Source organism: Schistosoma haematobium, chromosome 1 (assembly GCF_000699445.3).
Source record: "Schistosoma haematobium chromosome 1, whole genome shotgun sequence".
NCBI classification, from domain to species: Eukaryota; Metazoa; Platyhelminthes; class Trematoda; order Strigeidida; family Schistosomatidae; genus Schistosoma; species Schistosoma haematobium.
Window position 1 is genome coordinate 84,722,511 of NC_067196.1, and position 16,431 is coordinate 84,738,941.

The following is a 16,431-nucleotide window of genomic DNA, read 5'->3' on the forward strand; positions in this document are numbered from 1 at the left end:
GTGATCTGGTGCGGATGCATGACCGAACGCCTTTAGCTAGGTGAGTCCACTAAAACTAATCTAGTCAGCATCCAATATCGAAAACTTACAGAGCCATTTATTTTGGGGAATATTTTACCGCTGCAATCGTATTGATTTACCAATACTTGGGACCCCCTGACTAACTTACGTTGTGGACAGTTCGCATTCATATCAGTACAATTCAGATTGGGCCAGTCTAGTACAGTCCTGGATTTGTTTCACTACAATACAACTTCTAGATATTCCGTTGCCAGTGTTCTTTCCATTCTAATACAATTGCCGTTGATTCTAAGTGCCTATGTTAATATAAATCCAATACAGTCACAAACAGGTGTTGATCCGAAACTGCTATCATTCCAGTCCATCTGTGTCCATTCAATCCACTTACAACTTGATTGTTTATGACCGAGAAGAACATTCGTATTCTAGTTTTTAGTTGAGTAGTTTGTTCTCGATCATCTAATATAAAGATAACAAACATAACACACAGCTAATAACAAACAGTACTTCCGATTGTAGCATGTAGCGTTCGGGATATTTGCGAAGAACCGGTTAGAAGTACAAGTTAACCACATGACTGACTCAAAATGAACGTAATCTGGAACTGGAGAATAGTGTTTTGTAAACAGATGTATTGGTTTTTCTATCTTCTTGGCTCAGTTTGTTTCGGTCGACTGGGAGGTTGTAATATCTCAGCAGATCTGTGTCAGTGACTGCGATTGAGATGTCTACAATGGTTAAGTCAAGTTAATTGTCTTGCACAAACTGAAACTCTGACAAACACACGCCTAATCATAACGATGATCACCTTTCCATCTGCATCCCATGGAGCATTAAGATAACCACAAATAATCAAATTCAATATGCTAACTATCTGATTCGAGCTCTACCAGACGAGTACTCATGTCAGTGAGAACATCTTATGTAGAATTATACGTATTGTATTCATAATTCGAGTAAAGCGTAGAATAATATACAACGCTGAAAGCTCCACGACCAAACCATCCAGCTCAGAGAACAAAACTCCACCAAAATACAACGGAATCATAATTTAATAGAAATACCGTAATTAAACATAGACTCTTTCTGACAAGCTTTAGAATTCGTGAGGACGCACACCTAAGCGTCAGTATCCAAGATGTTAACAAAAATTTTTCATCGCATTTAAAGCATCCAACAGACATTTATTTTCTCTGACTGCAGTTCCCGCTTAAACTCACCCCGATGACACCTTTCGTGCCTTAAGGTAACCCTCGTGCTATTGATAGAAGAAACCAGAGAAGTAGTGAATAGGTCTGTAACACGTGTAATCAGCAGTCACTGGAAGACGGGAAGACCTAAAGCCACAACACACATAATGTTAACTGAACACTTTACACCACAGAGAGAACGAGGAATGGAGGCCAATAGACGTTTATTTAAAATTAAAATTCGCGGGTTCTGTACAGAAAGAGAGCTAGTTTACAAAACGGTCTTATGAGTCGTCCTGTAAGTTTAGTGCGTGCAGGGCTTGCTCTTCTTCTTCTAAAGCGTTTATTCTTGCTTGCCCTGCAATAGAAAGAAAACAAAATCTATTGACAACATCATACATGATGATTTTAATCCCGTTACAGGTCTTTATTTCGATCTTCGCGCAGTCACAGTGGAGCGTGGGATTATCTGTTCAGACAAACAAAGGCTCTCAACATTCAATATAAGGTAATAGGGAATATAACGCTTATACAAAATAAGGAAGTGAATGAATACTTGAACAATACTGTCTTGGTATATGCTTGGTTGTTTGGGGTCAACTCTAAACCAACCAACCTAAGCTGTTACACATCTACCACAGTAGAAAAACGTGGAACGATGTTTAGAAATGATAAAACTGCAGTGTGTGGAGATGATCTGCTGTATATGTTATAGTACTTACGCTAATCCAGACTCCCCGATGTTCGTGGACGAGAAGCGCATCTTTTGTCAAACCAATATTATTCAAAACCAGAAATTAGAAGCAAGTGACAGGAATTTTTATCGTGATAATCAGATATATGAAACGGACTGTAAGTGTAGCAGGGTGATATTCCTTCAAGTCATATGACAAAAGCTAGGTGGACTGTATATCTAATGATTGATGTATTGTGATAAACAGATTTCATTGTACTTCAGGTGTTGCGCAGTCACAAGGCGCCTTTTGCGACTGGGAAATTATGGCGGGAGGTGAGGGGTTTTATTTTCCTAGTCGATCCAAATGTTTGTAGCCCTTGTTTTGTACCGAAATCCAAAAATATCCACTTTTTCCTACGTAAGAGGAACAAGGCGCCTGGTATTCACAATTGTGATTTCGTATCATGAAATAGCAAGCTTAACTATTTAAATAATACTTCTCTCTTACTCCTAATATATTGACAACTCTCATGGTGTAGGATTTTCAACTTCAGAGTTCTTCATCTGGCGCTTCGGAAGTACAGGAAATATGACATCAAGTGTCCACAACTTATGTTATCTCTTTCTCCCGATGATTGTTTAATTGGTATGAGACTGAACAGAAACAGTTTGGTCAGCATACTCGACCTCCCAAAAATGTCAACTAGTGGTGAGAACACCTTAAAAGCGTGTGGGATTTCGTCCAAGGGTCAAACAACCCCCTATTCATGATAAACGAAGCTCGAAAGCCTTTTCGTAGTTAGATTTCATCATCCACTTTGGTTTCAGCATTGATGATATATCCAAGATAATTACAATAGTCAATGCGCTTAGTTGCTGCATTCTGATTTGTAAGACTAGACAATGACATCAATTAGTCTGGGAGCATCCTTTTGGATTTGAGTGGTTAACTGCACCAAACACTTCAATTCTCTTGGCCTTCAAAACCCCGTTTTATCGGTATATTTCAACCCTAACAAGTCTAAAATATAGCTTTGTAGATAGGTCAAAATGATGTCCCTAGGATATCTTGGTAGACGGCCCCTTGTATCTACTCTCCAGCATCGGGTAACATGTTCGGTAACTTCTATTGTCCTTTTCTTATAAATGACTTCCTATATGATTTAGCCAAATCTAAACAGTACCGCGGTATGTCAAAGTCGATAGATCTATTAGTGCTTGTCTCTTCAGTGGGTTGGTCACGCATACATGGATTGGTACAGTCTCATTGACTCAAACTAGTTTCCTTGCATTTACCAATACAACAGTCAAGGACGTCGAGCTGATTCCATGTTCTGGTCTGGCTGTTTTTAGTATCCTTTCATCTTGTTCTTACTCCAGTCAACGTAGTTCATCTTGTATGGTAATTGTTAGGACCTATTTAACACATGATCAGCCACCTCAGTTGTTAATGACCCGTAACCTTATCTACCGGTATCTTATCTTTGGCTGACTTCCTACGTTTAATTTCTGCATTGCTCAGTTATGTTATATTCATCGAAAGTGAAGTAAGTTGGGAAGTGTAGGAGCTTTATAAGTGTGTGAGGAGACCTCGTCATCTATCAACCCACCAGGGCTGATGAAACCCCCGAGATCATCAACGTGATCAGAGCTTTTGACTACGTTCCCGATATGCAGTCTCAGCCAGGCTTTTTATATATTGGGGGGCAGAAACGTATCATAAACTTGCTTCCACTATTAAACAAAGCGTTTGGGAGATTGGATCTTGTCATCTTATTCACTGAACTAAACTGTCGTCTACGTACTTCAGAGCAGTGGGCGAGATTCCAGGAAAGGGATCAGTCCCTGAAAAGTTAAATAAGCCGAATGGGGTTTACAACGAGATATCTGTGACGAAATAAAATGAAACTGAAAACGTTCGACAGTCCTGACATTTTCCAAAAGTTCTGTATCTCTCTTTCAAATGTAGACTAAAATTAGACCTACACTCCATCTTTTTCCGAAGTCAGTCGTACGCAACGTGGAAGCTGGCACATGTGCACATCGGTTCAAGTTACCATACTTCACTAGCACAGATGACATTTTCAGGGCAAATCTCAGAATATCAGAGGTATTAAAAGCACCAGTGGTAATAGGAAAGATTAAGAACCGAAGATACAATTTGAGAAAAAATCAATCGGTGAAATAATAAAGCAATTTATGGGGAACTCAAACTTTAGAAATAGCGTTACTATTGGCTGACTATTTACTACCTGCCTTTTTACCGACCGAAGGTTACTTAGTGTTACCAATACCACTTGCCTTATCCATCTCTTTCGCTTTTACTATGCATGACTCATGATCATTGCGTTTACTTTTTCATATGCGTTTAAGTTGTTTATCGTAACCAACAGTCGTAGCCCTTAAAGTCTAATTATTGCACCTACTTCGTACTTACGCAACATATACTGCATCGATTACATGCTCCCAGAGCAGTTGTTACACGCACTTTAAACGTACAACCTAATTTAGATATAACCAACAATCACATGAGAAAAATGCTTAAGTTAAACATCTAGTTTCAGCAATGTTCAAATCAGTAATTATAAGTTCAAATAAGTGAATTATTTGTAACTTTTTCTCGTGGACTACACGTTGATACTTCAGATTGATCACTGAAAATAAATCCGAAATATCCAACAAATTGTAAATAATACTTACGTTGCATCCCAATATTGAGTCAGTTACTAATATTTATTTATGACTTATACTACAAGCTGTCCATTGCTACTAAGTTGCTTTATTTTCTTACCTGTTTTTAACCTAGTCATGTTACAACAATTAGGAAAAACATTTTATCGCACATTATTTTATCTTTTATACATTCACTGAAGGACATTTTACATATGCCACGAAATGTATGTAGGTTTTTTATAAACTTTATTTTTTTTCTTTAGTACTACTAGTACAGTCTACTCTTTGCTTGTGTTTGTTACCCAGACATTCATTTAATTGTCGTCCAATCCATTAGATTCATTTACATTCGAGAGTATCTTCTATCAAACTTTTTCATTATTATGTTATAACACTTGGAGATATACATCATTCAATATATTATTTATATTCCTATTTTCTGATTAATCCTAACATCAGTCCATGTTTCTGGACCGGGGCCTCCCAGTCATACCTCCCCAACCAAACTTGCTCTCCCTAGTACCTCCCGTAACCAGGCACGTGATGCTGAGTCTCGCAAGGAGAAAAAAATTGGACACAGACGTGTTACAGAAGAAGGAACTGTCACGTACAAGAAGGTAAGTTACACAAAACTTACTACCACTAGTTCCTTAAATTCATTATTTGAGAATTATTTGACAATTCTCTGTCCTCATTATCAGTGTTTTTTGGTATAGTGGTTTAATCTTTTCGAAATCTAAAAATGAGAGTTTTATTTTAAATGGTTTGTATTTTGTTATCGCCAACTGGACCGAATAAGCAGGTCGTTGTCAGGATCATGGCATAGTGGTCGGAGTAAAGAGAAAACAGTGGACAGGTAGACCTGGATTTATGTATTACTTTTTCGGAAAATAGGGAGTATCGTTATGCCTTCATTACTGAGATCTGTATTCTGATGGTTTATTTTGTCTGTCTTGATTTTCCTAGTCAAAAAATCTGTTATTGCTTTTGGAATTTAAAGTTTTGCATCGTGAATATATGGATTAGTATGATTTACTGATCGGATCCATGTAAGGCTTGTTAATTTTACTTCTGCTGCAACGTAACAAGCGCATAGATGAGAGCAGTTTTGTCCTGTGCTTGTGAAATCTAATCTCTCTGAATTCAAGATGTTTGGCAATTCCCTGTTTGATCATCGTTGTATACGAAGGATTGTTGACATTCAGTGGTAACACCAGGTTAGTGGTACGGATGTTCGGGAACATGTGCACAAGCACAGCGATGATAATTCACTTGGTGTCACCATCTTGAAACACTGACTTCGGTGGCTTGGATATGTACGACGAATGTCGTCCCTGCAAATTCCAAATCGTGCATTATTTGTTGACACTGGGATTATTTCGAAAAAGCTGGGAGATGATCAGTTTATGACAATGCTATGGTATGAAAGGAAGCTGTAGAGTACTGGCATCTGTCTGTCATCCAAAACTCACTGGTTGGGGTCCTGGAGATAGTACGACAGTGGGTTGCAACGCTATTAGACATGACTCAGAATAGAAGCCAGTGGTAGTCATGCTGTAACTTTCTTTTACTTCATATAAGTGAGAACCTGATTAACTCAAAGAAGCTTTACTGGTTGTGTTTTTCTTAACTACTGCCGCTACTTTGTTTGACTCTCGCTCACTTATTTTCATTTCTTTTTTTCACTATACGTTTCTTTATCTCCTTACAATCACATTTTCCTTTTGTGCGGAGCATATGTCTTTTGGTGCTTCTTTATACCAATATTTATGTTTAAACAAGTAAATAAATTCTAATCATTCCGAAAACATGTGAAAAAAGGGAACACGGTTGAAAATTGGTGTTTATAATTTCGATGATATCCTCAGTTGTTGTGTTTTTATACTTGGTTTAATCCTTAATGATGACTTTTGAATTTTTCGCATTGAAATTTGACCAATTTCATGTTACACAATGAAATCATAAAGCGTTTTTATTTTTATCATGAGATGTCACTAATAAGTATCGATTAGAAAAAGATTAACTTGTTTTGCGAGTTGGTCATATGTCCTCTCTAATTTAAATATCGGCTGATGCCAAAGACTATCGAAATATAAATCGAGGGACTACGGCAAAGTCATCACAAAGTCTATGTTTAATTCATTTGTATTGATTATTTGAATCTTCCCATTGATGCGTATTTCTTCGATATTTCTGTAAGTCACAAGCATTATAAGCAGAGATAAATGTTGATTAGCATTGAAATATCGAGACAATCTGTACAGGATCCACATTTGCTAAAAAGAAACTGGTCAATTGGAGTCCCAAACATCAATAGGAAGGTTCAAACAATCAATAAAAATGAATTAAATTCCACCTTATGGCACAAGCCAGTGTCTGTTTGGTCACAGTAGCTATGTGGATAACTTGACGTCCTGTGAAACGAACGGAACTGAGCTAGTGTCGGAGTGGAAATCAACTCGGGGATGCAGGTGCATCCAGCTGATGAGTTCGAAACATGACGAAACGTGCGTCCTGGATTCCACTGCTAGCCACCATTCATCCCGGTTTATAAAGTATTTGTTTCCTAACCAAAACCAGTAAAGTATAATCTAATGAAGTCTACTACTTTGATTTAGATCATCCACTCTGATTATTAATAACTCATTCATCTAGTACATACTCGTGTACTTGATTTCAAGCTACAATTTACGTGTACTTACTTACGCCTGTTACTCCTCGTGAAGGAGCATAGGCCGCTCACCAGCATTCTCCATCCAACCCTGTCCTGGGCAATCCTTTCTAGCTTCGTCCAGTTGTAATTCATCGTTTTCATATCTGCTTCTATTATCCGACGTAATGTGTTCTTTGGCCTTCCTCTTTTCCGCTTCCCTTCAGGATTCCAAGTTAGGGCTTGCCTCGTGATGCAGTCTGATGATTTGCGTAATGTATGTCCTATCCATTTCCATCGTCTTTTCCTAATTTTTTTCTTCAGCTGGAAGTTGGTTTGTTCTCTCCCACAGAAGGCTGTTGCTGATGGTATCCGGCCAATTGATGTTGAGTATCTTGCGTAGACAGCTATTTATAAATACTTGTACTTTCTTGATTGTGGTTGTTGTAGTTCTTCAAGTTTCAGCTCCATACAGTAGAACTGCCTTGACTTTCGTATTGAAGATTCTCACTTTGATATTGGTTGAAAGTTGTTTTGAGTCCCATATGTTCTTCAATTGTAGGAATGCCACCTTTGCTTTTCCAACCCTTGCCTGTACATCTGCATCAGGTCGTCCTTGTTCATCGATGATGCTTCCCAGGTATGTGAAGGATTCTACATCTTCCAGAGTTTCGCCATCAAGAGTGATTGGATTGCTGTTTTCCGCTTTGAATTTGAGGACCTTGGTTTTCCCTTTGTGTATGCTGAGGCTTACTGGGGCAGAGACTGCTGCTACACTGGCTGTCTTCATCTGCATCTGTTCGTGTGTACGTGATAGGAGGGCTAGGTCATCTGCGAAGTCCAAATCGTCTAATTGATTCTGAGCTGTCCATTGTATTCCGTGTTTTCCTTCAGATGTCGAGGTCTTCATAATCCAGTCGACCACCAGAAGAAAGAGGAAGGGAGAGAGTAAACAGCCTTGTCTGACTCCGGTCCTTACTTGGAATGCATCTGTCAGCTGTCCTCCATGCACTACTTTGCACTGTTGTCCGTCGTATGAGTTCCGGATAATATTGACAATCTTCTCAGGAACTCCGTAGTGTCGAAGAAGTTTCCATAATGTCCTCCTATCTACACTGTCGAATGCCTTTTCATAATCAATGAAGTTGATGTATAGTGACGAGTTCCACTCAACTGATTGTTCGACGATGATCCGTAGTGTTGCAATTTGGTCTGTGCACGACCGATCCTTACGGAATCCAGCTTGTTGATCTCGAAGTTGGGCGTCTAGTGCATCCTTCATCCGGTTCAGCAACAATCTGTTGAAGACTTTCCCTGGTATTGACAGTAGTATTATGCCTCTGTAGTTTTCACATTTGCTCAGATCTCCTTTCTTTGGAATCTTGACGAGGTGTCCTTCTTTCCAGTCCATTGGCACTTGTTGCTCCTCCCAAATCTTTTTGAATAGAAGATAAAGCATGCTTGTGGTTGCTTCGATGTCTGATTTCAGTGCTAGTGATTAAACTACTCGGTTGCCTGCCTGCCACTACTAGTGATTGTAACTTGAACTCTTCACTCGCTGATAGGCTGCTTCACAAAACAAACAATTTAATTATTGTTCGTTCTCTCTGCTCTTGTTGTTAAGATAAGCTATTTATTAAGATCAGTAGTTTTACAAGAAATTTGTAAGTAAACTAAAACTATAGTACAACAAAATTTCACAATAAACCATAATAACATGATACTATGACAACAATAACGTGTATTACCCATGCAAATGAATTATGCTGTGTTTTTCCCGTGATTTTATATATATATATATATATATATATATATATATATATATATATATATAATCATATGCATGTTGCATACAATCAGTTGCCTAATTGGATACTTTTACCTCGTTCCGCTGCACTAACTAAATTACATGTTATTTTGTTACTGACACTAAAATGTTAGAAATTGTGAAAATTACCTGATAATATTATTTGTAATATGATGCTGTACTATAGAAACCTACATCAGAACTTCAAGGAGCTATTCAACTTGGCATACAACATCATATTGGTTCATTACAGCAAAAGCCTGATCGTGATCTTTTATACGGAGATTTTAATATTATCGATACGGTTAATTTTCCTCGTGAAGGCACGAAAACAACACAAGCCCATCCATATTCAGATTTCCGATTTAGAATTTATGCTCCTGTGGCTTTTCGATGTTTCCGAAAGTCATATAAATTGGATATTCGTGATTTCTTAGTAAGTCTAATGTTTCCTCTTTTAAAGTGCTATTAATTGCTTGTAAACCAAATTATCTCTAACTGTTATGGTATGCATCCAGAATAGGTGGATTGTGGTTTGTATTAGAATATAGAAGGCGTGTTTAATAATGGAATAGTTCTTATACGTAATTTATGTTTATCTTAATGAGGATGAATATATCCAAATTTCACATAACATTATACTATTTGTGAATATAATTTATTTACTAATTACCTGTCTATGTACTCGATCTCGTGTTACATTTAATACTACCCGGATTGTTCAGCCTGAAGTAAGCAGAAACGGGTTGAAGAAACCTGTTGCCCAATCATTCAAATTCATACGCTTCAATCATTAGGCTATCACTCCACTTTTAATATGGTTTACTTTACAATTGTCAGCAAATTTACAGATGGAAGTGATCTGTGAAAATTTCGCCTCACTTGTTATGGAGGGGATTTTTCATTATGAATTAGCAACATCTCGATTGTCAAAATCGATAAGTAGGATGCTAATTGATAGACAAGCGTAATGATGTGATGTGGCCAAATGATGGCTCTTCACTAAAATATGTTATTGATACGAACTCTCGAATAAGTAGAAATCAAAGACAAGAGCACTAGCCAGATGGATAGTTTTTATGAAACAAAATAATATGTTTGTATGCAGAATGTAAACACAAAATAAACGTGATAAAATGCCATATGCGGTTGGGGGGGATTAGCTTGTAAGTCATTCATTCTTCAATCTGTTAGGACCTGTCTTTTAGGCTAAATCTTCTTGCGTAACATCAACGGGTGGCTTGCAGCTTGTTCTTTCGACCTTGAGTTTGCTTGTTGCTGTCACTTGTTATGTCGTTATCTGCACACTTATTTTGAATGGCTTTCTTTCTAACCGTGTTCGTACTTATGAATCTTCTAATTGGTTAGATCTCTTTCGATTTGTTTATTGATTGGTGACTGACTTTAGTGCCAATGTTTTTAGAAATTCTCTGATTTGGTATTGCCTGTTCAAGACTTGAATGTTACCCAATCGAATGTATATCCACAGTTGTCTACATGATTTATTGATATAAGTGAAATGATATCGTGGGGTTTGACAGATAAATGGTGTTGTCATGTGGACATGGATGAAGTGGGCAAATTGACGAAATTCTACTGATTATTTTCGTCCGCATAAGTTTCTGATAGGATTTTCCGCGTCGCTCTTATTAACCAATATTTACTATCAAGAGATAATGCTTCTCATTCTGTTATTTCATCATAAACACTAGAAAATTTATGAATATAATAATTCCATCCAATTCTCTTTTGGTAGTTATTATATAATCTTACTTTCATCTTTGCGTAGTTTTCACTACCATTGGTACAATTTTTTTACTATTTCCACTTGTTTACTTTTCATTTTATTGATCTCATACTATGTTGTTGTTATGGTAACTTGGGCCCGAATGCACATCTGTACCTAGTCCTTCATTCAATAATCAAACTGGCTGATTAAATGTATTTAGCTTCCACATGTACAAACAGTACCCATAGTCAATGTAAAAACAATTGGATTATGCATAAAGTGTTTTCAGAGTGAAAATTCAATGTTATGTACTTGTGTGCATTCTTTTATTCATATTGTTTTAATTTCTTTCTTATTTTGGACATTTCCTTTTATATTCATCATTTCAAATATCTCTAATCAAAAGTACACAACTAGTGTTTTTTTTTAAATATGTACTTTCATAATTTATAATTGAGTATTGACTGTGTAACTCTGTATGTGCGTTCATATACGTGTGTGTGTGTGTTCGTAATAGTTGGTGCACAATTTGTTGAAAAAAATTACGTACACTAAGTTGAGGTTAAATTCGTTATCACTACCGCTAATTATTTTTTGTTTTGCAAAGTTACACTAAATATTAGTCATCAGTTTGAAATTCATAATCAGCATATTTTTTTGTAGTGTCATAATGTTATTTTTTACATTTAGTAAAGTATCATATATGAATACAAACTGTTGATCAATAGAGGTATGTGCATGAAGTTTACAGTTTGCGTCCACTATGTTTGAGCTCGAACTTTTGATTAATGCAGAATAGTTTCAAATCCACAACTTGATTAGAGAGAGAGAATGAGGAATTTGAGTTCATTAACTCCTAATAACCAATTGCTTTAGTCATTGTTCCAATCCAATATCCCACTTCTCTCAAGTATCTATCAGTTGGGAAGTCACCCATATACGTTCAAACTCAATTCTTCTCTGAGGCTCAGAATTTCATCAACGGATCTGCAACACTTGGGCTTGTACTCGATCCGCTTTATTAATATTGCTAACTTAATAGCTCTATTATACACGACCAGTGGTTTGTAGACATCTTGAATCAGATTTACTTGCTTACGCCTGTTACCGATCGTCGAAGAGCATAGGCTGCCCACCAGCATTCTCCATTCAACTTTGTCCTGAACAAACCTTCCCAATTGTTTCCACTTGCTATTCATCCTTTTCAGGTGTGCTTCTGAATCCCGGCTCAGTGTGTTCTTTGATCTCCCTTTTTTCCTTTTTCCTTCGGGATTCCAAGTTAGCGCTTGCTTCGTGGTGCAGTTTGGTGATTTCCCCGATGTATGTACTATGTACCTCCAACGTCTTTTCCTAATTTTCTCTTCAGCTGGAAGCTAGTCTGTTCTCTCCCACCGTAGTCTGTTGGTGATGGTATCGGACCAACGTATATCGAGTATCTTCCGTAGACAACTGTTTACAAATACTCGTATCTTTTTGATAATGGTTGTAGTAGTTCTCCAAGTTTAGGCTCCGTATATGTTAGTGGGACATAGATTGGATTAAAGCACGTTCCGTGCGGGATTGTGTTGGTGCACGCTGATTGGCTGTATTTGACCAATCAGCGCTAGTGGATACTTGGAGAAGACTAGAATCTTCTCGTGTAAAAACGATTACTATATTAACGTCTTTCTTATTGTAATTCCTACTTTCATTTACTCTTGTTATTTGGAATATAATTTCATTCCTGTCTAGGGAATTGGTGTCCAAGAATGCTAAGCAATAGGAACAGCTGGATTGTAATTAGAGAAATTATGACAGTACAGTAGAACTGTTCTGACACTTGTATTAAATATTCTGGATTTGATGTTGGCTTACAGATAGTTGTTTTGAGTTCCATATGTTCTTCAACTGTAGGAAAACTGCCCTTACTTTTCTAATCCTTAACTTGACGTCTGCATCCGGTCTTCTTCGTTCATCGTTGATGCTTCCTAGGTACGTGAAGGTTTCCACATTTTCCAGGGCTTCTCTATCTTAAATCAGATACTACCATTAAACATGCGTCATTTATCTACGAATGTAGTGTTTCACAATCGTTAAGCAAAACCAAGTGACTTGTTTTTGAAGCCTTCTGTCACATTGATGAGTAGACAGCGATAGGTTGATTTCTAGCGATAATTGCTTCTTTGTATTCATACCATAATTATTTTTAGCCACGAACTCACTAGAAATTGATAAGACTCAGAAAAACTCAAAATGTTTAGTTACTTGAGTTCTTGTCATAGAACTAGACATCAACTTAGATCATAATTATCGTTACTTTTTTGCATTGAAATGTTTTTGTTTTCTTCCATTATTATTTCTGTTACATAGAACTCTTTATGTAGCCAATCACTTCAAGAGCTTTCAAACCCCGGTGCAAGTGGTTCCATTTTTTATATTAGTCAAGATGATGAATTCATCATTAAAACTGTACAACATAAAGAAGGTGAATTTTTACAAAAATTATTACCAGAATATTTTATGAATTTAATGCAACATCCTCGTACTTTATTACCGAAATATTACGGTCTTTATTGTTATCAGGTAAAGTATATTAAATTTATGTAGTAATTGGTTGTTTTGTCCATATATGCATATACTGTAAAACGTACCAAACAGTCCCAGTTTTGCCTTTCATTGTACATATTGAGATTGTTTATCATCATATCTAATTTACAGAATGTTTCCGTTCTGATTGGCATTTATCATTTTTGTTTCTGTTTTCTTTGGTAAACCATAAAACCTGTTTCATTTAACAAGATCATTGTTATTATTCTATTCGAATACATTTTGGAGTTTGAAGATGTATTTATAATTAATTAATGTAACATATTCACATTAAACATGAGTCTATTTACCTGAATTTTGACTACACTAGAGACCAGTGTGATACTAACTGGTTGTCTCAACTAAAGTAGATGTAGCGTGCTTAAAATCTTTACAACTCCCTTGTATCAATAATAATCATGTGCTATCTAGTGACTTATTTTGTGGGTTAATTCCTAGGATTCTAGTAAGAAATTATGATCAGTGGAGTTTATCCATGCTTAATGGGGTCGGTTAGTTGCCCACTGATAAAATATTACATGATAACTGTACAACATTGCGAATTGATTGAGGTAAGAAATGTCAACCAGTTAGACGCTGACTCAGTTGTCTAAAAGTTAAGCACATGCCACATAACCTGGTAGACCTGTTTGATCTCTGATGGGATCATGCATGCTGATTTATGAGGAGTCCCATACTACGATAAAACTGTCGAGTGTTTCCTGTATAGCAAAGGTCAGTCCGTAATGTGTAAACTGTAGAAATCTTATTCGTTAGTTGGACACCGAGTTCCTTCACCACTTAACTAGAATCTAATGATTCCGTTTTTGTGTTTTTAATTCGTTAATTACGTTATGAATCGTATTCATGATTTACTTATTAGTGAGAAAGCTTCGAATTTGTATCCACTTTTTACTTTTGTTAATAGGTTGTAGTTATGGCAAACAAAAATGTTATCAGTAACTTTTGCAGTTTTAAATTTCCCCCACTGACCTTTGCTATTATCTTATTGGTTATTTTCACTTTTAATCTGTTATTTTTGTCGTGCCCCAAGGTCACAAGTATCAGTATATAAAAATAGGTGCTGTATTATAGTTTTCACTTTGAATATCAAGTATTCCATTTAGTTACTCTATTCTGTCTTCGGTCACATATGGGGATTTTTATTGTTGAGGTGTTACGGAGATTAGTTGTCGAGCTTGTTGGGACCCATCGATTCTGTATGTTCTAGGAAACGCCTTTCAATTGTTCATAATTTTGAATAGTCATGATCTATGTTTATATATAACAAGATAAAAGGGGAATTTTTTCCATACTTCTAACGAGTGACAAATCGATATGTATAGTCTTGAAACAATTTAGAACCGCCACTCACTGGTCTAAACGTCTTATCCTTAGGCTTCAATCCTTTATGTGTATATTGTGGGTAGAACAGATGTTTGTCTGTCTTATAGGGGTGTGTATTGTACTCAGCAGTTCCCTGTCTAACTTAATAGCTGTGGAAATTCCTCTATGAAGATAAAAGTATGCAAAGTTTGCTTTCTATTCGACCAGAAATATTTCCAAAACACTGTTTGGGTGTACAGTGCAATTATGAAGTAAGAAGTTTCGAAGTGATATACTAGGTAAAGATGGCGAATTGTTTGCGAACTTTCGTCTACTAGATGGGCTAGGATATGTGACTTTTATTGTTCGAATGTTTGAATGCGAAATTAGTTGCAGTGTCACAGATATATTGATCGTTTACTGTTTTTTTTTGTAAATCTAAGGTTTCAGTATCATTTTTATTTTCTATTTCTCAGTTTTGTTCGTTCCTTTAGAATTATATTTCTTATGTTTGTGTGTCAACTATCATTGTTGCTACTAATATTTTGACTTTTGATCTTGTATTCATTTCTTCTCACTATATTAACTTAGTTTATTATGTATTTCTATCGAGTTCCGTGTGATTTATTATTGACTGTGAGAACAGTTATCTACCGTATTTATGGTATTAGACATTTGTGTAGCTCTTATTTCTGTACAAAAACTGTATATGACCACTAGATGAACTGTTGTATGTTTTCCGGTATTATATATGTCTCAAAATTATTTAAATCAATTACATACTAACTTGAAATAATATTCACATTATTTTTCACTTATTTTCATTCATCAATTTAATCAAATATATATAGTCTGGACATAAAAATATTCGATTTGTTGTCATGAATAACCTACTACCTTCTTCCGTACGTATTCATGAAAAATATGATTTAAAAGGATCTACTTATGGTCGCCAGGCCAGTGATGCTGAACGCGCTAAAAGTTCACCAACTCTAAAAGATCTCGATTTTATGTAAGTCGTTTTTGTATTATTCTACTACATTTTTTAATTGAATTAATGTAAAAGTTTCTATCTCATGTTGGTTGGTTCATTTAAACCACCTCTAGTTCATAATTACGTTTGCTGCCATATGACATGGAACTGTAGATAGTTGAAATAACTTTTTTGACTTATGTTTTTATTAGCAAGGTTCTTTCCTACGAATGGGACTACTAACCCCATGCCCAACCCTCCTTCTCCATCCGGGCTTAGGATAGGCAGTAACCCTAGAAAGGCTCCAGGGGGAAGCAAGGGAATTTTAGCATGCTATTCAAGTAGCAAATTTCACGGGAGGGTAGTGGGTGTTAACTTCATAAACCTTATTTATGTACTCGTTATTTTCTAATTTCTCTCTTTGTAAGTTTGAATTTCCGATCTTCACTCCGAAACTTTTAGTGGGATCTATACTTCATTTTTACTGGCATTTAGAAACACTAGTTCTCTATTGGTTAGTGGCATCTTTAGTACGCTAAATATGTGGCTTACTTTCAACATCTTTCCCTAGATTTTTATTCGCGCATATTGTTTGATAAACTCAATGGTCAGTAAATCTCACTTTCGAAATCTGAGTAACTGAAGTCAAACAAGAAAGGGAATCGTGGTATCCATATCAAAGCTAGAAGTTATCACTCACTAGTTCACTACTCATCAGGTTTTCTCCTTTGACAAAGCTACGTAACATTGCTGGTAACAACGTTTGTCTTAATTACTCACTAATATATTGTTGTTCTCATTCTGGCTTTCCAAAGTTTTGG

The 16,431-nt window shown here is 36.3% G+C and overlaps 1 protein-coding gene across 1 annotated transcript in view; it reads left to right on the forward strand.

Moving 5' to 3' along the window:
* Positions 1 to 1,951: 1,951 nt before the first annotated feature.
* The window catches only part of PIP5K1A (Phosphatidylinositol 4-phosphate 5-kinase type-1 alpha), a gene marked incomplete at its 5' end in the record, with an annotated part of 50,793 nt that continues 36,313 nt past the window's right edge, over positions 1,952 to 16,431 (forward strand). Inside the window, 5 exons of the mRNA XM_012943498.3 lie at positions 1,952 to 2,063; positions 5,020 to 5,177; positions 9,205 to 9,453; positions 13,096 to 13,308; positions 15,489 to 15,649. Coding sequence (XP_012798952.2) covers positions 1,952 to 2,063; positions 5,020 to 5,177; positions 9,205 to 9,453; positions 13,096 to 13,308; positions 15,489 to 15,649 — 893 coding nt within the window. The remainder of the gene's footprint in view (positions 2,064 to 5,019; positions 5,178 to 9,204; positions 9,454 to 13,095; positions 13,309 to 15,488; positions 15,650 to 16,431) is intronic.